The following is a 25,311-nucleotide window of genomic DNA, read 5'->3' on the forward strand; positions in this document are numbered from 1 at the left end:
GGCGGACTGTGTGCAGTCCACTAAAATGCACTACATTTACACTGCAATAGGGCTGCTGCACGCATATGCTGCATACTTACGTGGGGCTAAATCCCATTGAACTCCTTGGGGCTTACTTTTGAATAGACATGCCTAGGACAGTGCCACACAAGACTCTGTTTTGCTGCAACGGAATGTATCAGTCGTATTTATATAGTACCAACTACCCTTCTGGGAAACATCTGTGTTTGCATTCCACAAAGCATTTAGAGCCTGATCCTATGCCTGTCTACTCAGAAGTCAGTCCCATTAGAGTCAATGGAGCTTACTCCCAGGTAAGTGTGGGTAGGATTGCAGCCTCAGAGCCCCATCCTATGCATGCCTACTCAGAAGCAAGTCCCATTAGAGTCAGTGGGGCTTACTCGCAAGTAAGTGTGGACAGGACTGCTGCCCAAGGCTTGGGAGGAAGCCCCACTGCCTCCAAAGGGACTTGCTTCTGAGCAGACAGGCCTAGGCGGGGCTCGGCCTGCGACCTGGGCGAGGAGCTCCGTCCCGCCACCGCGAGGGGCCGCGCCTCCTCCCGCGTCCCCCACTCGGCGCATTGTGCTCTGAGAGGAGGGGGACCCGGTGACGGCTCCTTCGAACGCGCCGCGTGACGTCAGCGGATGTGTGAGGGAAGGGGCGTGCCGCTGTGCGCGAGCGCTCGCCCCTCCCCCGCCAGAGTGAGGCGCAGGCACGGAACGTCCGGCGGCCCCTTTAAGGTTGCCGCGGCGACCGTTCGGCAAGTGAGAGCGAGGCTCATTGACGTCACGCCGGGCGGCGATTGGTGGAGGGAACGGGGTTTCCGGTGGGAACGAGAGCTGAGGCAGAGGAGGAGGCCACAACGCGGGGCAGGGGGAGGAGGAGCGGGCCGAGGAGCGGAGGCGAGAGGCCCAGGTGGGGAGCTTCCGCGCGGAGCCCGGGGTGAGCCTGGGCCCGGCCTGAGGTGCTCGGGGGAGCGGACGCCGAGGAGGCCTCCCACCTGGGGAGACCGGCGGGCTGAGAGGCGGTGGCGGCAGCCAGGGCCCCCAGGTGGGGCGGGGGGAGGCTCGCCGAGACCGTTGAGGGGGCGGGGGAGGCCTTGGAGGGAGCCCCCTGCAGGCTTCGAGGCGGGGGGCTGTGGAGGCAGGTGGGGGTGGAGCCCTGCTCCAAGGTGCACTGCGAGGGGGAGCAGGAGCTTGCAGGGGGCCATAGTGGGCTCCTTGGGGGTGCGGGCAGGGGCAGGCTCCTGGGCACTGAAGGCACGTAGAGGGCTCAGGTGCGGGGGGCTGGGGAGCCTGGAGTGAAGGGGGAGGGCGACACAGGGGGAAGGGAGGTGGGCTCAGGTACAGGTCCCTTAGTAGACTCCTAGTGCACTTACTAGCCCTTTACTAGTGGTTCTACAAGCCCTTTAGCAGACTTACTAACCCTTTACTGGTGGTTTTGGTGTTTTTTTGGCATATGTTTGAGGTCCTTATTCTTGGGGCAGCAGAAGGTTTTCTCTGCATTCAGGTAATTTAGGTGAGAGGCATCTGCAAGCTTGCTAGAAGGAGCAACTTTTTTTTTTAAATCCACTTCTGCCCAATGTTGCATATATGCAACAGGCACCAAATATGTGCACCTGTGGTAAAGTAAAGGTAGAGCAGACTGATGATCTTGGAGAGAGATTTTTTTTTTGTCTGGGGTGGACAGTAAAACTTGTTACTGCAGCCTTGATTTGGGGAGCAAGAGCATATTGGACAGATCTGCATGGAGTTGTCATAGTTTATTATAAAGATGAAGGGATGGAGGCCTCATTATTTTATGTGTTGAATAGTGAAATGACATCCCTCTCCTTCCCAGTAGAAGTATCACTGCCATTGGAGTAGCAGCTCAGAATTGCTAAGCTCTTTAATTTCTGTTTTCCTTGTGGAGGGCTAAATGAATGGTGCTGCCTTTTAATAGGAAAAAACTTTTTAGGGCTTCCCTGTTTTTCCTCTGTGGAAACCACAGGGTGATAACTTGAAAGAAGACCTGGGGTAAACGATTCAGACCCGTTCTAAGTTGTATAATAAAAAGACTATTCATAATTGCACCTGCATTTGTTAAAAGTTCTGTGTTTCAGTGAAATGGTCAGTCTTTCTTTGCCACCTATCAACTTCATGGTTTCACAAGCACTTTTGTTGACTCTTGCATCTTACTGTCAGACTGCTATTGCAAATCAAATTAGTTTTTTAAAAACCTGTTGCCAAAGAAATATGAGAGATTGTGGGCGCTGTCGTTTTCTGAGTCAGTTTATCAATCCTCTGGATCAGTGGAATGTTCTTGAAACCCTGTAAGCATTTTACTTGGAAGGTACTTGAAGACACTTCTTGGAATTTTGGGAGTATCTGTGGAAAGCTAGATGTTAATTCCCTGTTAATGGGGGGGGGGGTTATCTGCAAAGCTCAGAGCTGTATATGAATGTCCCTTACCCTTGAGAGACATTTTGGCCTTGTTCTAATTGAAATGAATACCTTTTGGGGAGGATTCTAATTAAGTAGCATACTTCACAAATTAAGGATATCTTATTTGAGAGAGAAGTTTCATGTCTGCTTGTTTGCTTGCAATTTTCTGAGTACTGGTATCTGATGCTGTCTATCAGCAGCGTGAATGCTTTTTCCATAGACTAATTTGCAGACTGTCATGGAGCCATAGGATTACTCTTGGGCAGTTAATTAAAGCACTTATTATTGACCTTGGTTGTGCAAGTTGTCAAAACAAAAGGGGTAACTAGAACTTCTAAGGCCGCCTAATGTAAATATCGCACACCATGTATGTTGTCTGAACAGAAACGGGTGTACTGTAATCTGCAGGCACTTTGCAAGGATTACACGTTATAAAATGCAATCTTTGGAGTATAGGCAATTCAGCATTATCTTTGGTGCTGCTATAAATCTTAGCCACAGAAATCATGTGCAGTATCTCTAAATTTGTCACTTAGGAGAGCATATATTAATAGGACAGTGACACTTGGAAGCTTCACTTATTCACTGTCTTTCTTACTTCCCTTTTGAAAGGTGATACTTGGATCAACAACCTCTCCTGTAAATTCTGTGCATACTTGTAGCTGTTAGCTGCATCTCAAGTAAGTGCTGGTCAGTAACTATGCTTTTGACTTTAATAAATATTGTTATAAATGTATGGCGAATGTTCTTTTATTTCCATAGAGGCTTATTTTTATTTACAAAGGAAATTACTGAATATTTTTGTTTGCCAGTTGTGAAAATTCTGCTTCCAATAATACTTTGCTTAGGAACTGTCACTAACTGTGGGTGTGACTTATTATGTTACCTTGACTTATTTTGTTATCTTGATTTGGATGTCTAGGTAGCAACAATGGCAGCAGCCCCTAGCACCACCGCTAGTGAAGAGGAGCGTAGCCTCCGTGAATGTGAACACTATGTTCAAAAACACAACATCCAACCACTCTTGAAAGATTGCATCGTCCAGCTATGTACAGTGCGACCTGAGAGACCCATGGGATTTCTCCGAGAGTACTTTGAAAGACTGGAGAAGGTAAAAATAAGTATGGGGAATGGGGAAGAGTGACTATACCGTTCCAAGATCTCAAAATAACTTTAAAAATGTTGATTTTAGTCTAGTATATACCAGCATTTTAGTGGTTCAGAAAAGTACAAACTTGTGTTTGAATAAACAGTATTGTAATGGTATTACTAAAAAGATGCCTGTGCAATGGCATTTTCATACATTGATGATAAAAGCTATGTTGATAATAGAAAGGCTGCAGGGGAATTACAGGAACAAATTGCTTGTGTTAGTAAGAGGTTGGACTCTAGACCGGTAATGCAATGCTACTGTTACTCTAGAGTAGCTGTTCCCAAGCTGTGGGTCACAACCCAGTTTTTGGTAGGTTGTGAAACAGACAAGGCAGATTAGATTATGTGTATTAAGGGCTGAGCTGCTACTTGGAGAGAGCACTGCTGCCCAATCAACATTATAGCCATGGAGACTTGAGCGGCTGGTCAAGTGAAACTTTTTTAGGTGGGTCCCAATCTAAAAGGTTTGGGAACCACTGCACTAGAGGAACCATAATTTTGTATTTGATAAATAAATGAATTGGGTGTGAAACTAGAATCATTCTGAATGCCTGTTCTGCAGCATTAAATTGTTTTCCCTTTAGCTCATGTATTTCAGAAGAAATAAAGCCTTCCTTTTCCCAGTTAAAACGCATGTACACATATCACTGTTTTGTTCTGCTGTTGAGGAAAAGACAATTTGTGCCTAACAAGTGCTGGTTCTTGCATTTTTGTGGCATTACAAAATCATGAGAAGGCAGAATGGTCAGGTTCTGGGTGATAGGAGCACCAAAGTGACTGTGGGAAAGGGAGAACATTACTGTCACTGTTTCACTTTTAAGGCGTTTGTCAGAGTTTTCAGATTAACCTCTTGCAGTGTGAATTCTTTACTGGAATAAAGCTACCACAGTGTCGGCCTCAAAGTGTACATTGGCAATACATTAGAAGTAGTCAATACAAATTTTCTATACTAGTAGAAAAAAACCCAGTTATATCAGTTTATGCAGTGCAACATAGTTGACTTGTTCATATAGAATGCTGTATGTATAATCCCAGAATTTGTTTTTTTATGCGCTTCATAGAAAGATTACCTTAGTCATTCAATCTGAAATGAGTTCTTAACTGGCTAGCCAACTGATTGGTCATTTAAAGACCATGTGACTATTCAATAAATGTAGGTGGCTCAGCAGCAAGACCACTAAAACTATTTTTTCTCTTGTTCTTTGACTGCTGTGTCACTAACAGTTTCTCCCATCACTGTGTCAACATTCTGTGGAAGGAGAGAAGGTCAGCAGCATTCATAACGCGGCAGCTGACTTGATTCAAAGGCAGATCATAAGGCCAATATTTAGCGATTCCTGCTGTCACTGCTAATTGTTACAAATTAGTTCTCATATGCTCCTATAGAGAGTAGTATTGGAAGAATGTGCACTTTTGTGTTGGGTGGAATAATCATTTTGTTCAGATTTCCAGGTTAGAAATTATACTCTGGCGTTTTAAATTTAACCTTTTAAGAATGTACGTGAGAACACTGATCTGTTGGATCAAACTAGCGGCGTATTCAGCTTTGTGTTTTGGCTCAAGCCAAATGTCAAACTATGTAGTTTTCTCAAGCAAGTTATTTGATTGGTATTTTATATTTTAGATTACAGCTGCAAGCTTAATCTTGTTTAAACTTTAGTTGTTAATTAGGAATCTATTCTGATTGGTGGGGCTGGAAATTAAGAGCCTACAAGTTGCTGTCACACTTCACAAGAAAATGAACATTGTGAAAATGTAGATATAGTGCTTATGTCTTGACTGCATATCTACATATCTTGGTTTGGCTCATGAGCTTTCATACCAGTTGTACTCTGGACTTTGGAACAGGAGGAAACAGTTAAATTTGTGTTGCTTCTGTGATTTCCAGAGCTCCATTTCATGACACAGGAAAACCTTTCCTTGAACAAAGGCTTTTCATCTGGTACTGAATAGGGACTCTTGCCCTTAGCAAGCTGTTGAATGGGTTTATGAATAAATTAAAGCAGCATAAGGCAAGAATAAGCAAGTAGACACAAAGAGCTACAGGTATCCCCAGGTATTCATGGAGGATAGGCTGCTGCTGCTACCGTGGATACCCGAAACGGGATACCAGCAAACCCTACTCAAATCCCCCTCAGTCGCACTCATGACTCACCTCTCTACGTTTGCAAATTCTTTGAAAAAGGGAGCTTTTTTTCCCTTTTGCTTTGGAATAAGAAGTAGACATTGAGAACCTAGACTCATAGCTGCTAGAGAAACACTACAGGAGGCGATAGTGAGAGCACTAACAGAAAGTGGACAGCAGAGGACTATCTCCTCCAAAGAGAGATGAGTCATTAATGCAGTGGGGAAATTTGAAAACTGTGCATAAGTGAAATGAGGCTATGCAACCTGCAGATATGGTTGCTTATGTGTAACTGTTCATAGCTCCTGTAGTTAGTAACAGGAATTCATCTTATCCAATAATTAATATTCAAGCTCTCTCATGAACAGTTTTCTTGTGTTGGACCTAGACCGGTTTTTGCTAAAGTGTAAATATGTTGATGTGGCAAGTATAAGGAACTACTTGAATTTTGAATTTTCACTTGGAGATCATGATTGAGACAGAGGCAAGTGAATGTCAGAGAAGAATCTCCTTCAGCTAAGATTTTATTTTGGACTTAGTGTCTAATACTGATTTTCAGGCAAGTTTTTAAAGCCATGTTAGCATATTTTGAAACTCCAAGGAAATACTCCAAGCCTGAAGTAAACACTGATTTAAAATCCATTGTGTAGTCTGAACAAATCCCATGAAATTTAAAAGTTCATTTTATAAGTGATGGATGTGATTTTTGTAAGAAAATTCTTTCTTACCTATTTTATGATGCCCATTTTATTTGTATTTTCATATTTTTATACCACCCTTCCTCTAAGAAACTCAGGGTGGTATACATAATTCCTCCCCTCCTTTTGCCCTTGGAACAACTCTGTCAGGTAGGTAAGTCTGAGAGGGACTGGCCCAAGGTAACCCAGGAAAGCTCCATTGCCGAGTTGGGGATGTGAACCCAGATCTTCCAGGTTTACATCCAACTCCCAAACCACTACACCATCTGTCTGTATGTAAATAACATCCCATCATGTTACTAGATAAGTATTTCAAAAGTTCTATAGAGGTAATGAATCTTATTTCCTATTTATAAAAGATAACGTTTGTGTAACTAAATTAATGTTAAACTATTTGCATTTAACTAGCTCTTTTCTGTGTTTCGACTGAGGCACAGGCATTGCATGCCACTTCATAAGAACAGGTAACTTTGTTCAGCACAGTATACAATAGCAAGGTGGGGTAGCTGGTAGTGTAGAGAATCTGTAAGACTTTTTTGCTTGCCATACATTACATTTAAAGCTTAAGTCAAAGCCTTGTGCAAGGTACTGGCAACTGTTAAAAGTATGCTAGTTAAAAATATTCTTTCTCTATTGGATGTCAGATTTTTCTTTTAATTTTAAGCTGACACTCTCAGTTTACAGGCCTTTGAGTAGATTTTAATGATCAGTAATGCCCTAGTGGCAGAACCTCTCTCTTTTACAAAGCATAGGAAGAATAGCAGCCTAATCCTATGCATGTCTACTTGAAGATAAGTCCTAATCCATTCACTGTGGCATACTCTCATGTAAGCATGTATAGTATTGCAGCCAAAGAGAATTGGTTCAAAAGATTGCCCAGAATTAACATTGTGGTTGATGGTGGGTTTTATTATTTATATAACCTGAATGTGACACAGAGAATATTCTTTCTGAATTCTTAACCTCTTCTTTGTAAAGCAAAGAAGCAACTAAAAAATGGTAACTGACTTTGGAATGCTCTTGTAACTCCAGAGATTTCTGAAAGTTGAAATTGAAGATTTTGATTTAGGGACTGACCTTGAGAAGACTTGTATGTGTAGAATAAAATTTCACCTGTTGTACAAAGGAGTGCAAGATAACATTTAAGCTACTAAATACTACTGCCACTCAGTAAACACGGCATATGTTTTATGCAAAAACAGTCTGTTAATTCTGAGGCATGAAAAACATACCTCCTTAGCATTAATCTCATGCATTTAAAAAGCCTTTGTGAAATTGACTATATTTCACCCATATAACTGCACAGAGCTCTCCTTCCTGAAGAAGCCCTTATTTATCTTGGCAGTTATTTTATCAGAGGCTGTTTCTGTCTTTCCTTTATTTGAAATGTAGATTTTTCTCTATTTGCAAGAGTGTCTGCTAAGTTGCAGTATGGGAAAACTGAATTGATTCCCTTCAGAGGTTCTTAGTGCACTTTCATGATTTTGCAGACTTGAGGCTTAGAAATTACAGTCATGCCTAGGCATCTGTGGGGGTTTCCCGTGGAACTCCCATGGATACCAAAAACTGGATAAACATATCCACAAATCTTAGCATTTCAGACCCTCTGAGCGTAACTGGAGGTGTTGAGGCCACATGGCCTCTCTGGCCGTCACAAAGCCTCCAGAAAGCAGAAAATTGTCACTTTGGTTTTGGGGCAAAAACCAGATGATTTTTGGCCTTCTGGAGACCCCAGAAGCCTCTCCAGACACAACCAGAGCATGGCTCTGGTCACGTTCAGAGGGTTCAGGTCCGACCAAATCCATGGGTTCTGAACACATGTTTAGTTAAAAGTGGGTCCTGAATCCACCGATAGGGAGGCACAAGCTGTACAGTCCAAGTCTTGCTAAACAGAGTGGGCTTATTTCTAAGGTAAATAACATTGTTTTCAAACACCTCTAGGTATTTGAAAATGGTCCTATTCACCTTACTCAGAAGTAAGCCCATTGTGTTCAGTAAGACAGGGGCTGTAATCCTATCTTACTTACTGGAAACCAACACCTCTACTGATTAGATCTCCTGAAATGAAGATTGTCTGTTGTGGTGAATCATTAATGACCAGGTTTTATAAACAGAAATTAATACTTCTCATAGTCACTTTAAGTTACCAAAAAACCAAACACACAAGAAATCCAGCTCCATTGGAAAATATAGCCAAATTTTTGTGTTTCAACCTATGATATATCTGCCTTATATAGAGAGAATTTTAAAACATTGTCAGATATGCAAATTAGATATTGGTCTCTTCTTTAGCTGTCTTTAGAATCAAGTCCGTTTATTTATTCTCTTAGAATACTTCATGTTCTATATAGGTAAAATGAAAACAATTTTAATGGATAGTATGTTGGACTTGGTCTAGACACCTATATGTAAGTGCCTGTTTTGGACTACTTAGTGGATTCTTTATTTTGAATAGTGGTGTCAAAATAAAGTGGTAATTCAAAGACTTGTTTAGTCTTTAACAGAATAGCCCAGGATTTTTATACATTTGTCTTCCACCGTACCACTTCACATGGTCCACCTATTTGAAATACAACTGTAAGTCACTGGTGATGATATAATCACCAGTTACTTCTGAGTTGGGAGGCCAGATATGACATGACAAAACACCAATAAGATGTTCAGGGAGGATGGGAGGGCTTTTTTGAGTGTGGAAAGCATGTTTTGGAGCTCTGCTCAACAAGCTGAGCATCATACCATTGTTTGTTGTGTTGCTGGTCTTTCTGCAGGGTGGCAGGGGTCCTTCAAGTACCACCAGACACCACCTCAAGTACCACTGGTGGTATCCATACCACTGGTTGAGAATCGCTGGACTAGCCTATATTGTGAGGCTTTGATTAATTAGCTTTTCTTTAAAGGAACATCACTGTGCAACAATTGTGGGTTTGCATTTTCAAATCTTTTGTGGAGTCTGATCTGTAGTATGTAGAATAGAAGTGATGTGCCACTCTTCACACCCCTTATAAGAAGGAATTCCAGGTCAAGATGAGGATCTAAAATGTGAATGCCCACTGCAACTTGGTGGATCTTACATTCTGAAGCAGCATACAACTTTTATATCTACTTCTGGTTAGAATAATAATAAGCTTCTGCCCTTAGATGAGCATTACAAAAAAAACTATTTCCCTCACTAGCTCAGGTATAATTTTTCTCTTTGTGGATTATCCAACATGGTAGTATTTTCTTCCTTTGCAGGAAGAAACAAAACAATTGATGAGTCAGCAAAAGGCCAGCTCCCGTTCAGATTCACGTGAAGATGAGATTTATGAAATATCTCCACCCCCACCCATGAACCCAGTAGTAAAGGGTCGCAGAAGACGTGGTGCCATCAGTGCAGAAGTTTATACAGAAGAAGATGCTGCCTCTTATGTTAGAAAGGTGTGGTATCTGCTAATTATAAAATAGCATGCCTAGTCTGACTAACTTCCTTCCTTGCAGAGCCCAAATTAACAAGGTTTAACTCGAGGTTTTCTCTAAGCATATTGAGGTGAGTCCTGCCCCCTCTTTTTCCAAGGGAGTAGTTCCATGTTGTGGGGATTGGGGAAGGACATCTGAGCTGGGTCTTCAAGCAGTGGGAGTCAAAAATGACTGACAGGAGGCTGATACGGTCTGCTTATTCTCATATCCTAGTTACAGCTTGCTTGTTGAGATTTGCACTAAATTTTCATTTACTTCTCCCTAATTATCTCTAACTTCCTGTATGGAGGACCCTCACAATGAGTTTCTGCACCCCTTTGAGCAGCCAACCAACCAGGGAACTTTTTGAACCTGACTCTGTTGCTTCTGCACTAGGTCGGCATTGTCTAACTGCGCCTCATGGGACGCATGTATATTGCACTCCTACAGGGAGGGGGATGCACAGTCGTGCAGTACTATTGCCTTAAAGACCAGCTGCTCATAAGCAAGAAAAGAGGCTCTCACTTTACTCTTAGGGATTTTGCTTCTCCCTTTTCAGTCTTTTCTCTATTCCTTCCACCCTTTCTCCTTCCTCTTCCCCTTCTTGTCTCATCTCTGTCTCAACTTCCCCATTGATTCTCTTCACTTCCAGTCTCTCCTTGGTCACCTCTTTTGTCTCTCCCTGTCCTCTCTTCTATGTCTTCTGCTTCTAGACCCATCTCTCCTGTATGTGGATCTCGTCTGCCTTGTCTCTCACTCTGCACCTTCTCTCTCTTCATTTTCCTCTTTCTCCCTTCTTAAATCCCCTTCCACCTCATTGCCTGGTGACCATATTCAAGGCCCCTGTCACTCTTGGGTGGCCCTTTTCCCATTGGGGTGCAATGGTGCTGCAGGTTTGTTTTTTTTAATTTGACGTACATTAATGTGATGAACGAAAGGAACAGCATAAAAATTACAAAATCACTAATAACCATAGACTTTTTATTCAGATAAACATCATTTAAAAGTTAACTCAAAGAAAAAAAAACTGCTCATCTCACATACACTCATAGTTCTTCCTTTTTTTTTTTGCATTTATTTTCTTACCCAATTTCCGTTCTAAAAAATTACAGACCAACAATCTAGATTACATCCTATATCATTTTTCTTCTTGTTTAACTCAGTACCATATGTTAATAAAGGCTGCCAAATTTTCAAAAATTGATCATGCTTTATTTCTCCTCTATATATTCTGGCCTTATTAGTCAATTTTTCCATCATTACTATTTGCCAGGTCCTGTTTAAACATCTCTATAATGAAAGATCTTAGGCATTTTTCCAGCTTTTTGCAATCTCACACCTTGCTAGTCCAATAAGATTCACAATTAACTCTTTATTAGTCAACTTCTCATTTCCCCCAGCGAATAATGAAAATGTTTCATTCCCTATTTTTTGATTAGTCAAAGTTCCTATCAATTTAATTATTTCATGCCAATATTTTTCTATTTTAGGATTAAAAAATCTACATATGTTCCAATATACCCATGGTGTTGCAAGTTGTCACAGGCACATCTAACATAGTACTGGCCTGCTATCATAATTCACGTCAATCTGAATTTTTGTATACAGGCATCCCCCAGTATCTATAGATCCGCTTATCCATTGTTTATTGCACCCATTACCTTTATGTTTTGTAAAGTCATGTGAAGAATCCTATTTCTTGCTTTTACTAGACACTATAAGCAGACAGCTTATAGACAGCTAAGCAGTTAGGAAAGCCTGAAGCTGGGGGAATGACTCAGCGGTTAAGAGGTAGTAGGTAGCTTCCTTGAATGCGCATGGTAGTGGGGGGATAAGTCTGAATGAAAATATTATAATTTTTTTCTCTACCCAGATCCAGGTGTGTCTGATTTTGCAAAAAAGGGGTATGAATGTAATGCCTGCCCAAAGACAGAACTCTTTTACTTAGTTATTTTGTAGTCTAAATCACCACATATGGTGCTAGAGTGCTGGATTAACAAGAATTATATCCATGGTGCTGCAAAGACAATGTACAAATAATTCTCTTAAGGTCACTGGGAGCAAAGAGGAAAGATACCAGCAGATCTGTCACCCTGGCAGCTGCCAGTTGGGAGGAAAACTCTCACACTGAATAGTTTGTTTGACTTATCAGCATGTAGGTGTAACTGGATGAGTAGTTCTTTAAAACAGCACAACTTTGGAAAGCTTTTATTATCTCTCCAGTGGATGGATTACCTCATGTAACCTAACATGTCTCACACAGCAGCTACTTCCAAGCAGGAAACTCATGTGTCAGATGGTCCTAACTGGGCTTGGGGGGGGGGGAAGGAAGAGTAGAATTTTAGCTTGCTTTAGGGCAGTTATTTTTAACGTCTCACTGCCCACTGACAAGGAGCTAAAATTGTCAAAGCACACCATCAGTTTTTTGACAAATGGCAAGGCTCGCCATGCTGCAAGTGAGGTGCTCTCATCCCCAGTGGCCATACTGATAAATTACCCTTGCCCAAATTCCCTCGGCACACCAATTGAAAATGGGTGCTTTAGGTAGTAGGTTTGTTTAAAAAGAATCTGCCTATGTGGTTTTTAATTGAAGATGGTTGGGTGTCTTCCATATTCCAGGTTATTCCAAAAGATTATAAAACTATGGCTGCTTTGGCAAAAGCCATAGAGAAGAATGTGCTCTTTGCTCATCTTGACGACAATGAAAGAAGGTAGGAAATCTGCTTACTTATATCTACATCCTGTGTTCTTGTAGTTAAAGTTCATAGAATAGAAAATGCTGAAGTGAACAGAATTTACATGGTGATGATTTTCATGCTCGGATTACAGGCTGGTTACATCTTCCTCTTCCCTACCTTCACCCCAGCTGTTCCTTGGCCCATTCCTTGAGTTCCTTTGGGGAGAAAGGCGGGGTCAAAATAAAGTAATAATAATAATAATAATTTAGTTGTACTGAAAAGATGCTTTGGTCCTTGCTTCAGTTTTTGAAACTGGTAGCAGCAAACGACCATACTTTACATGCACATGTGTGCTTCACATGCACACATTTTTTTATATGAAAATAGTTGACGTGGGGCAGACAACACTAGGCTACAGAGTAGTCTGTGCTGTGTTTGAAAATTTTTTTCTTCGCCTATGTGTGAAAATTAATATTGGCAGAAGAAAAAGAGACAACAGATTATTTGTCTAATTCAGCAAACATGATACTTCTTGCCAGGATACACTGAGCAAACCAAATTAGATTTTTCAGAGCCTCTATTTCCCTGGTAACTATGCCCTAAACTAGAAGTGTCAAACTCATTTCATACAGCAGGCCAAATTCATGCCTGCTGATGTCTGGAAGTGATGTCATTAACCAGGTCGTGATTAGACATAAGCATCTTTTCTCACTTAGGAACTCAATAACGACAGAAGAGAAATGACAGAAGAAAAAATATGCAAATCTTGACAATATTTTCAAGATACGGGAGAGCCCATATGATGCAGGCTGCCCTTTATAATGCAGGCTGAGCACAGCAGTTGAGAGCAGCTGATGGTGGTGTAAATAAAGAGTCTGGCCTGCAGCCTTATGTTTGACATCCCTGCCCTAAACTGTTGGCATTGGTACACACCTGCAATATAGTTTGCCTTCTGTTCAGTAATTCTGGAATCTCTTTCAGTGATATTTTTGATGCCATGTTCCCAGTCACCTATATTGCTGGAGAGACTGTGATACAGCAAGGCAAGTGGTGGTGTTTGTTACATAATTATTCACTTACTAGAAAACTGCTTATTTCATTATTTTAAAAGTTTAACCTGAAGTGGCTTTCAAAGCAGCATACAGAAGAACCCCACAATAACATCTGATATTGAGAAAATAATACAGTTTTCAAATGGTGCCAGAATTATTCAGGCAGAATGTATTGCCCTCATCCTTTCTCAGTCTCCATTGATGTCACTCTTTGGCTACTGCTGTCCAGGTAGTAGCTCCTACTGAAGATTTCTGAAGTGGATCTTAGCAACTAGATCTTGCTCAGTCCTAGATGGAGGCAAGTCTTCTACTTAGCCATTTGAAAACTGGATCTGTGCAGTTACTTGCTATTTTTATTTCACCCACAAGGTGCACTACAAACACACCAGGCTAAATCCCAAGTATAGCATTCAGCAAGCCAGTATTGCTTGGATAAGATTTCTCCCAGTGTAGCTACTTGACTTTCTTTTGTGACCAGATGAAAATCATATACCTGCATGGCTTTGCAGTGCTCTTTATCAGGATAATTTAATGTGAAGTAGTTACTCATTAACTTTCATACAAGTATCATTTATTTTGCTATGAATAAATTTTTTGTCTTTTTAATGGCACATTCAGTGAAATCCTATGCTTTGTTTACTTGGAAGTAGGTGTCACTGTGATTAATGAGGCTTACTTCCAGGTAAGTGTGTGTGGGATTGCAGCCCTAGAGATGACTTGGGAATTGTAGTTTTCATGAACAACATTAAATGTAGAAATTGGAAAAAGTATAGATTAATGCAAAACAAAGTGATGTGGCATTAGAACAGAAGCAGTCAGTAATTTGTGTCCTTTAGCCCATAGCTGTTTCTCAATATATTTTCCTTATGTAGGTGATGAAGGGGATAACTTCTATGTTGTTGATCAAGGAGAAATGGATGTAAGTTCTTCTAAATTGTATTAATCCAATATCCTTGGATGTTTTTAATTACTATGTGTCTATATTATGTTTAAAGCAAAGAGATATTGGGGATGTGGATTTCCTTCCCACAGGTGTGTATTTACTGTACAACTGTGCCTGAAATGTGTTATACCCTTTGTTGTCAGATTATTAAAATTATCAAATTGGGATATTCACCAATATTTCATCCCATTTTGGTAGTTAAGGGAAAATTCAACTTAGCATATTGACTATATTTGTAGCAACTTTTCTGCCCTCCTTCAACTTTGTGTGTGTGCTGCTGTCTTAGGTATACGTGAACAATGAATGGGCTACCAGTGTTGGTGAAGGAGGCAGCTTTGGAGAACTTGCATTGATCTATGGAACACCCCGCGCAGCAACTGTCAAAGCAAAAACTAATGTGAAACTGTGGGGCATTGATAGAGACAGTTATCGAAGAATCCTCATGGTAAATTCTCATGTTTTTAAGAAGAAAAATTCAGAAGGGGTTGTGGAATTCTTTTGTTATAATCTCGTTATGTATATTAATAGCATGTTGTGTTAGTTGCCTTGAGTACCAGGAAAGATGTAAGGTGAAATAGTAAGGGTCAAAGCTTAACATACATGTGCTTCCATTGGTTTCAGTTTCAGAAATTTAAACGGGTTGTGTTGTGCTCTGATTAAATATTGTTGACTGTAAGATAAATTATTACCAGCACCATCATGATTGCAAATCACAAAGAAATGTTGTTTAATTTTCATTGTCCTCTCTGCACAGGTAGACTGACGTGTCTACTACATTTCATTTACATTGGTGCATGTTTTTGTTTCATCCTGCTGAATGTCACTTTTTTATCAATAAAAATGCATGCAGCATTAGAGTGTTAACTTAAAATTTTAAGTTCTCAATTAGCTAGATTTTTGACTGTAAAACCTCAAAGCAGCATATAATTATTTAAAGGCCTGTGGTCCCAGAGAACACAACTTCAGAGTATGTCTAGTGTTGGATATGGAAAACTGAAGCAAAAGTCCATACCATGAGATGTGAATTTTTAATTTACTGAATTGCATGTAATGGATAAAAGTAAATCTGAATTTGGGTGAAGGGAATAAGTGCTAAGTATTCCAGTTGGGAATTATGGGTTTCCCAAAAACATTGGGTAGGCATGTAGCGTAAAGATATATACAATGATCTTAAGAAGTTCTGCACAGCCAAACCCGTTAGTAGGTGGCTTGTACAGATTAGGTCGTGTTAGATTACCTGGTAAGACCATTTAAAAACAAAAAGCCAGCATTTATTTCTGATTGGATGACCTGGTCTATCTAGTGGCAAGTCATCACCTTAATACGTTTTAACTTTTTCTATAATGTATGTAGCATTTAACATAGCCTGACTTTCTTAAAACACTTTTGGAGAAAAATCTGAATAAACCAATGAAATCATAAACTGTGTCCACAGTGGATCTGAAAGCAAATATGAGAGATGTAATCCCCCCTTCTAAATCTTCTTATAAGTCCATATGGACAATAAAGTACTTGATGGAATGAATATACAGGCACCATATAAATAACTGAAAATCACTACATTAAAAAAAACTTAAGCATAAGAACAAACTTCTAAGACAATGTTAATATTAATTCAGTGAGAAATTAAGGTAATATTGGAGCCATTGCAAGAAGTGAGTGGTGTTTGAGAGATTAATCTTTGAATATTTCTATTGCCATTCAAGGTAATTCTAAAATTATGAAGAGAAGTTCTTATCAGGTGTGTTTACTTTCTTTTTAGGGTAGTACATTGAGAAAGAGAAAGATGTATGAAGAATTTCTTAGTAAAGTGTCAATATTGGGTGAGTGTAAAGATGTTTTTCATGTTAGTAATGGATGTTAATGTACAGGAAATGAATACAGTGGTGCCTCGCATAACGAATGCCCCGCGCAGCAAAAAACCCGCAGAACGAAAGCGGTGTGCGAAGTTTGGTAACTCGCATAACAAATTTTTATGACTTATGCTTCGCATAACGAATTTTTTTTTATTGTCCTGGTTTGTCTTAAGGGGGGGATCTTCATGTCCCTTTATGATCCCGTCCACCCTAGTAAGGGGAGGATCTTCATGTCAGCTTGCTCCCAGGAATGTGTGCACAGGATTACAGCCTTCAAACTCGCCAATCAGCATCCCCCCATCGCTCATTCACCCTCTCACTGCCCCATTTCCCCCCATGATCATGGCAAAAGCAAGCAATTGAATGCAGCTGCTGTGTCCTCCCCAGCTTAGAGCACAATCCTGTGCGTGTCTCCTCAGAAGTAAGTCCCATTGTGCTTGCTCCCAGGAAAGTGTGCACAGGATTAGCCTTCAAGCTCTGCACTCAGCATCCCCCCGTTTTTGAAATCCTCTTTACAGTATGTATGCCTTTAAAGAGCAGTTAATAAACACTTTGTAAACCAAATTTGACTTTGTTCTGACTTTTCTTGCCCATAGGAACGCATTAATTAAATTTCAATGCATTCCTATGGGAAAACGTGCTTTGCAAAACGAAAAATTCTCATAACGAAAGGACTCGCGGAACGGATTAATTTCGTTATGCGAGGCACCACTGTATTTGTACTACAAAGGAACACTTTTTCCTATTACGTTGCTCTCCTGTCTCTGGAGAAAAATCTAGGTTTCTAGTTGCCACTAACAACTTCAGTATCATGGTTAGTGTCTGGCTAGAGTTGCTGAAGGAGCAAGTTGACATTCCCTTGTGTACTGCTGTATGTAGGAATGGTTGTCACCTCCTTTAACTTAATATTTTCATAGAATTCTCTCCATTCATTATTCTCTTCCTCTCCTGCTCCTTGTGTTTTCACCATAATTATATACCTGTCCTACTTAAACCCAACCTTGTCTTTTTCCTCTATTCTTTTTTCTTTTCCTGATTTCTCTCACTTTTCCTTCCCATTCCTTTCCACTTTATTTTTTCTTTCCCCACTCTTCCTGTCTTTATACAGGTTATTTTTTCCCCCTCAGTTTTCCCTGGAGACAGGATTTTCCTTTGCCCAAGACACTATTTCAGGATCTTTTTCAATGCTGGCTCCTAATTTGTTTTTGCAAATCATTTTGCACCCTGTGCTGTAGAGAGAGCGGTCGAGTGCAAGGAGCTACAGTGTTTGTGCTGTGTTACCTGTAGGCTTGTGAGGAATCCTGAAACTCTCAATTGGTGTTAACCTGTCTTGCATTTGTGAAAGGATTTCTGTTTTATACTGTGTTTAGAAAGCCTTAATGCTTCACTTTTTAAAACATCAAGATGCATTTTCCAGAAAATTGCCCCAGGAATTTGTAATGTTTCAGTGTATATTTGGTATTTTTCTAAAAAAAAAAAGCACAAGCCTATCTTGTTTGACTCAGTGGGTGAAGAACTTTGCATGAAATTTGAACTTTACATGAAGTAGAACTTTACATGAAGTTGTTTGGAATTTCCAAACAGGGAAATATAGCTCTTAAACAATTTAGTTTTGTTTGAGAACTTTTTTTATCGATCTCTATCCTATAATAAATATATGGAAGCTTGCTTCTTTACTTACATAAGTTGCTTTTGAGCATTTTTTATAAGAACGTAAGAACATATGAAGAGCCCCACTGGATCAGGCCAAAGGCCCATGTAGTCCAGCTTCCTGTATCTCACAGTGGCCCACTAAATGCTTTAGGGAGCACACAAGACAACAGACACGACCTGCGTCCTGGTGCCCTCCCCTACATCTGGCAATCAGACAGCCTGCCTCTGTAACCGAGAGCTTGCACATACCTGCAATGACTTGTAACCCGGAATGAACTTTTCCTCCAGAAATTTGTCCAATCCGCTCTTGAAGGCATCTAGGCAAGATGCCATCACCACTTCCTGTGGCAAAGAGTTCCACCGAGTAATTACATGCTGGTAAAGAAATATTTTCTTCTTTCTGTCCTAGCTCTCCCAACACTCAATTGTAGTGGATGTCCCCTGGTTCTGGTGTTACACGAGAGAAAAAGAGCATCTCTCTATCACTCTGTCCATCCCCTGCATAATTTTGTATGTCTCAATCATGTCTCCCCTCAGGCGCCTCTTTTCTAGCCTGAAAAGCCTCAAAGGCTGTAGCCTTTCCTTGTAAGGGAGGTGCCCCAGCCCAGTAATGATTTTGCTCGCTCTCTTTTGCACCTTTTCCATTTCCACTATATTCTTTTTGAGATGTGGCAACCAGAACTGGGCGCAATACTCCAGGTGTGGCCTTACCATCGATGTATATTACAATATTAGCCGTCTTATTCTCAGTGCCTTTTCTAATGATCCCAAGCATGGAATTAGCCTTCTTCACTGCCGCCGCACATTGGGTTGACACTGTCATTGAACTGTGCACCACCATCCCAAGATCTCTCTCCTGATCTGTCTCAGACAGGTCAGAACCCATTAGCCTATATGTAAAGTTTTGATTCTTTGCCCCAATGTGCATGACTTTACACTTACTTACATTGAAATGCATCTGCCATTTTGCTGCCCATTCTCCCACTTTGGAGAGATCCTTCTGGAGCTCTTTACAATCTCTTTTGGACTTCACCACTCTGAAAAGTTTGGTGTTATCTGCAAACTTGGACACCTCGCTGCTTAGCCCTCTGTCCAAGTCATTTATGAACAGGTTGAAAAGCACCGGTCTCAGGACAGATCCTTGGGGCACTCCACTTTCCACCTCTCTCCATTGTGAAAATTGCCCATTGACACCCACTCCTTGGACCTCAACCAGTTCTTAATCCAGGAGAGTACCTGCCCTCTAATTCCCTGACTGTGGAGTTTCCTCAGCAGCCTTTGGTGAGGGACTGTGTGAAACGCCTTCTGAAGTCCAGATATATAATATCCAGGGGTTCTCCTGCATCCACATGCCTGTTGACCTTTTCAAAGAATTCTGAAAGATTTGTGAGACAAGACTTACCCTTACAGAAGCCATGCGGGTTCTTCCTCCACAAGGCTTGTTCGTCTATGTGTTTTATGATTTTATCTTTGATGAGGCATTCCACCATCTTACCTGGACCAGGCTTTAGGCTGACTGGACTATAGTTTCCCGGGTCCTCTCTCCTTCCTTTTTTAAAGATCAGTGTGACATTTGCTATCCTTCAATCATCTGGCACCGTGGCCATTTTAAGGGACATGTTGCATATTTTAGTCAAGAGATCGTCTACTTCATTCTTTAGTTCCTTAATAACCCTTGGGTGGATGCCATCTGGGCCTGGTGACTTACTGATTTTTAACTTGTCAATTTAAACATTTTCCACATGTGCTGCCTCCGACACACCCTCGGTTTAACCTGGCAGGACAAAGTTCTAAACAACATAGTCCTGGAACAAGTAATGTTGTACTAACTCAGTGAGTAAAGAGAAATTTGAGCTGTCAGATAGTTTAATGTGAATGATACTTAAAATTGTTCACCATATTGATATAGCAGAATAGATTGCTCTAGGAATGCTGGGTTAAGTGGGAGCAGGATGTTGGGTGAACTACTTCTATACTTCTGTAATAGAGCAAAATATGCTAAATTGCTGATTTTTTTTAACATTTAGAATCCCTTGACAAATGGGAACGCCTCACAGTAGCTGATGCATTAGAGCCAGTACAGTTTGAGGATGGTCAAAAGATTGTGGTGCAAGGAGAGCCAGGAGATGAGTTCTTCATTATCTTAGAGGTGAGTAGTAGTCATAAAACTGTTGCATATTAGTTGCAATTATATTTGACCAAGTTGGTTTATGTTCGTCATTTTGGTTTAGTAACCTGGAAATCCAGCCAATATCATGAATATAAACCTGTTTAAAATAGCAAATCTACTTGTGGACTATTTGCAGGTCTTTGAACCTAAAGAAAGATATGTTAATGGCATTAGATTTCAGACATTTTTGTCTGTAATACAGTTTGGTTCATAGTTTGAAAATAAAGCCTTTCAAATATATACACAAAACCCTGACAGTGTGATGGTGATACCTGATTGAGTTGTTCATTTTGAAATGCATACTTTTGGGCAGCTTGTAATGCCCTTTCTGGTAATCTCCCTTTCTGGGTAGCCTTTTTAAACCATTTTTGCCTGGCCCACAGGTGTACACATTTGGTCCTTGTTCTGTATATGCAACATTGGGCAGAAATGGCTTAAGACTCATGGGACAGGATATGCCAATCTATTTAGTAGAATGTTGATGCTTTTTACTTCTGTTATGAAATTTCTGATTTTGTACATAGTAGGTAAAAAAAAGCATAGTCACTAACTCTCTCATTAATTTAAAGGGTACAGCTGCTGTATTACAGCGCAGGTCAGAGCATGAAGAGTTTGTTGAAGTGGGCAGGCTTGCACCATCTGACTATTTTGGTGAGTTTAGGACTTTTATGTCCATTTGCAGGGCAAGTGTGTGTATACCCATGTATGCATGTGAACATGCATTTGCAAACCTGGCCTCTGCTGTTCGGGGCCAAGCTCACATAATGCTGTCCCCCTTACTGTCATGTTTGGGGGCCCTATGAAGGCCTTCTGAGACCTCCAGAGTGAAAACTGGAAGTGGGGTTCTAGGCCTTTGGGTGCCCAAACTTTTTGGAGAGAAGGCCACATTCTTCTCTTTCACACTGTGTTGGGGGCTGGGGAAAAAAATTAATTTACATTTCAAATTTGAATAAATTTACATAAATTTATCAGAGTTGGAACTTATATGAAAGGCCTTGCGCAACACAAGGCTGACCTTTCTTTCATTGCCGCCACTGCCGCATCACAGATGTGAAACAGCAAGTTGTGGAGAGAGCCCTCAGCCCACAGCTCATTCAAGAGGTCAAACAATTGCCCTCACACTCAGAGCAGTTGTGTCAGGCCAGCACAGGCTCCAAGTCACAGGAGGGCCAGAGGCTTATTGGAGACTGGGGGCTCCCTGCAGGCTGAATTGGGAGTCCTTGAGGGCCACAAGTGGCCCTTGGGCTGGGGTTGGGCACCCCTGTTCTAGACCTATGGAAGCCTTAGTACAGGGCTTCTGTACAGGGTGCTGCAAAGAGGCAGTGGCATGGGGGAGTGGGTGGAGGTATGGCACCGCCCCCTCCCCTGTGCTGCCTGAGGCATTTGCAAGCCTTGCCCCCCACATATATCAGTGTTCACACAATTTTCAGAAAATTTCATTCTTGGTTGCTTTCTCTGCAAGCTCACATGAAAGCAAGTCTTGACTCCAGTCTATTCAGGTCTCTTTTTTTTTTTTTTAGGGTAAAACCCTCAAGTCATGGCCCAAGTTTTTGACACGCATGACTTGAGTCACGTTTTTGCGACTCAAGTCATCGAGTCTAAGTCATCAGAGTTTCGGCCCATCCCTGTCAGTTTCAGGACCCACAAAAATTGGGTCACGACTGACGAAGTAGGTCCTGATATACAGTTTGGGAAACCCTGAACCCAGATAATATATTCGGTGGGAGATATCAGGTTTGTACTCAATTATTTGTATAAGATTGAAAAATGCTGCCCAAGAGATGAGATAAGGGAGAAACCTTGGATCTTATCTCAAATTTATCTAAGTTCTTAAGATAGCATAGTTCTGTGTATCTAAAAATGTTAGGTCACCTCACTTTTTAATTTAGTTTGCTTCATACTCTGACATAAACCTTCTGTTTTGTTTCTGTAGGTGAAATAGCTCTGTTGATGAACCGTCCTCGTGCTGCCACTGTTGTTGCTCGTGGCCCATTGAAATGTGTAAAGCTTGACCGACCTCGATTTGAGCGTGTCTTGGGTCCGTGCTCAGATATTCTCAAACGAAACATCCAGCAGTACAACAGCTTTGTGTCCCTGTCTGTCTGAAGTCTCCCTCCTTTTCAAGTACATGCTTCACAAATGCAGACTGCTTCATTACTCTTGTGCAGAGCCACATGGCCACTGGCTATTGCAGCTTCCTGTCTGTTTGAGGGAGGAAAAAAGTTGCTTTTCATGGCACCATTTTAAATTTTAGAATGTTATTTTGGTGCTCCCACACCATTTAAAATAAATAGAAAATTGTACAGAGACTTTTGCTGTTACTGCTTTCCTCTGTGCAATGTCCAGTGTCCAACTTGGGCAGTGACTGCCATTCCTTTTGCTGGGAAGATCTCCTAGCACCAAGGTTATTGCCATAGAGTTAAGGATGTAACAGTGGAAAATTCTTAAGAGGTACACATTTCTCAGCTGGTGAATCCTATTTTAGGTTATGGTCACTTTCTACTGTACTTCTCTTAAACCGAGAGACTTACCTTCTCAGCTCAGCTTGTAAGCATAAATGTTCTGGACATGGTTGTCTTTGGTTTGCTGAAATCAGTTCTAGTGAAACAACAGAAGTTAGATAGTTCGGTGCACCTGTACCCATCTCAGTTGGTTCAGGATGGCTTGGTTATTGTTTGTCAAGTTTTTGTGTACAAGCTTTTGTTCTAGCAGCTGCTGTCTGTGCTGCTGATCTTTGCCACAGCTGACACTTTTTTGTGTCACAAAAAAGCTGAACTTTTTTTGCCTGTTCTCAGTTCAGAAAATTCATATTTGCCCTTCAAAATCTGTGCAAATTCTTAAGAGACAATAGAGGAGTTGAACACCTGAATATTGGTGTCAGTGTTCACACTGGCAGAAGAATTGGACTGTTCCTAGCTAGTGCCAAATAGGACACCCCACACACTGAATGTAGAACAGAAAACTGAAGAGTGCTTCTTGCGTGTCCACTCTTCTGCCTGCCCCTTCTCACCTCTGTCAACTTGAAAACCAGATAATTCAATGGTTCTGTTCTTATAGCTGGCATTTATTGCAAGATGAAATGTTTGGCATCCCAGCCAGGATAAATATCTGGTTCATGTGAAAGATGGAAGCAGAAAATTCTGGTTTGTGAGAGACTCTTTGCCCATATAATAGTCCTTTCAAGTTTTAACCTCTTTTAAAAAATTCGGTCCAAACTACCCAACAGTCTATGCTTTGCCCCAGATTATTTTATTGACCTAACTATTTTGGAAAAGTTAACGCTGTTGTCAAGTCTGAAATGTTTCAGTATTTACCAGGTTTGTGTTACAATATTCTGTGTGCACCTAGTGCTGCCCACTTGCTTTTATGAAATTTCACAGTTGGATAATGTAGACAATTGTTTCCTTATAACATGTAAATGATCTAAAACTAGTTTTATTTGGGAGTGACAGCAAGTGTTTTGCATTAGTTATGCAACTCTTTCTTATGAATCCCACTCCCTTATCTACCTGCGTCCCTTGCCCAGCCCTTTTTCCTCACACACTTGGACCTGGTATACACTTTTCTGACTTATTTGCTGTTGGAAGACTGTTTGCTAATCATATTTAAAGTTTGAGGAATAGCAGACTTGGTATAAACAACTGTGGGAAACTATTAATATGTCCATGTTTCTAAATGGGGAAGAAATGTAAAATTTTACATTAACCTTACTGAGGTGAGGATATTCACCTGTGCTCCTCAGGAGTCCATAAATGCTAACTTTTTTTCCTCAAAGACTCTGTTCTGTTTGAATTTATCCAGGGATTTTTTTTCCTTATACCTTTGTTACTTTTGAAGCTTGATTTGATCCTTGTTGAAGCACCAAAAAGATTTTAAATCTGTATTAAGCTAGTTAGAGCGCCACAAAAATGCACATTTTTTATATAAGGCTTTCTAATCAAGTTTCACTACTGCGTCTTTTTAGCTTGCTGTTTACTCCCTTTTGTAGTTTTACCAACAAGTTTTAAGATGAACCAGCTATGTCTGAGTTAAATATTAATCACAGTTAAAGCTTTACCTTTGTGTGCAATTTAAACATGTTTGAATCAACAGTTGGTATAGTTTGCCTTAGCTAACATTCAGGCCTTTAGAGGTAATATTTTTGCTAGGTCACCTTAGCAAACACAAAAAATCTACTGCCCTAGAGTGCTATAGTCAACCAGAGGACCATTTTTGTATTGTTACCTGACTATAAGTCTGACTTACTGTATGTGCTAATATATTCTTTTTGTTATAGATTGTCCTAATGGCAGGTAAAGCAATAAAAATGATTTAAATTCTTAAACATAATCAGTGTTTTATTTTATATCTTATATGGTGAGTTTCAGGGGTTGGGGTAGACAGATCAGGAACAGGCAGACTGATTGCTCATGCAAAGTTGCCCTGCTTTGGCTCAGTGCGGCATCTTAACTTCTAACTTTAACCCAGGTGCAGTTCCATAAACTGGTATTTGATTTAGGGCCTAGTCCTATACAATTTTTCAGTGCTGGTGCAGCTGTGCCACTGGGTCACTGCATCTTGTGGTGGTGAGGCAATCACAGAGGCTTCCTTAACATATGGGAACATTTGTTCCTTTACCTTGGGGCTACATTGCAGCTGCACTGATGCTAGAAAATGGGATAAGATTGGGCCCTTAATCTAGTATGACAATAGGTAAACTTTTTACTAGGTCATCTTGGAAAATTGACTGCCCTTGCTATGCCTTTTTCATCATTTTTTTCTTAACTTCAAAAGGCAATTGTTTATCACTCTGCTGAATTCGTATTTGTTGTTTGAAGCCTGTGAGGTGTTTGGTTTTACTTTGCTAATTGATACTTTTAATTCTTTGAAGGTAGACAGTAGGGTTCCAGGGTTGATAAAGATCTTCCGCTTCAATGTCCACCTGCTTTCAGGCAGAGGAAGAGCTCCGTGAGCTCCTTCCCACATCTAATTTGTCTTTATGGGAGTTGACTATGGGTAACAAAATACTAATGTAACACAAGATGCACTCTCGCACACAGTGTGGTGGCTGTAGGTACATGTTCTTCAAAAGTGCTGGGTTTGTGTGTGTCTAGAACAGTTTGCTAAAACCCTGGAAGCAGCATAGG

At 40.8% G+C, this 25,311-nt stretch overlaps 1 protein-coding gene across 3 annotated transcripts; it reads left to right on the forward strand.

Moving 5' to 3' along the window:
* Window positions 1-811: 811 nt before the first annotated feature.
* Window positions 812-24,514, forward strand: PRKAR1A (protein kinase cAMP-dependent type I regulatory subunit alpha). Of its 3 annotated transcripts, none has more exons than XM_066616369.1 (12): window positions 812-915; window positions 3,036-3,103; window positions 3,346-3,534; window positions 9,633-9,815; window positions 12,453-12,544; window positions 13,493-13,554; window positions 14,436-14,482; window positions 14,793-14,951; window positions 16,269-16,329; window positions 20,043-20,164; window positions 20,755-20,836; window positions 22,119-24,514. In XM_066616369.1, exons 3-12 carry the CDS (start codon window positions 3,355-3,357, stop codon window positions 22,289-22,291), a joined length of 1,161 nt encoding a protein of 386 aa, XP_066472466.1. In that variant the 5' UTR covers window positions 812-915; window positions 3,036-3,103; window positions 3,346-3,354; the 3' UTR covers window positions 22,292-24,514. The 3 variants fall into 3 exon arrangements, with proteins under 3 accessions (XP_066472466.1, XP_066472467.1, XP_066472468.1); XM_066616370.1 differs by having other exon boundaries at window positions 840-942; XM_066616371.1 differs by lacking the exon at window positions 812-915 and adding an exon at window positions 961-1,050.
* The last annotated feature ends 797 nt before the right edge of the window (window positions 24,515-25,311 follow it).

This window comes from Tiliqua scincoides, chromosome 2, assembly GCF_035046505.1.
Source record: "Tiliqua scincoides isolate rTilSci1 chromosome 2, rTilSci1.hap2, whole genome shotgun sequence".
Taxonomy (NCBI): Eukaryota; Metazoa; Chordata; class Lepidosauria; order Squamata; family Scincidae; genus Tiliqua; species Tiliqua scincoides.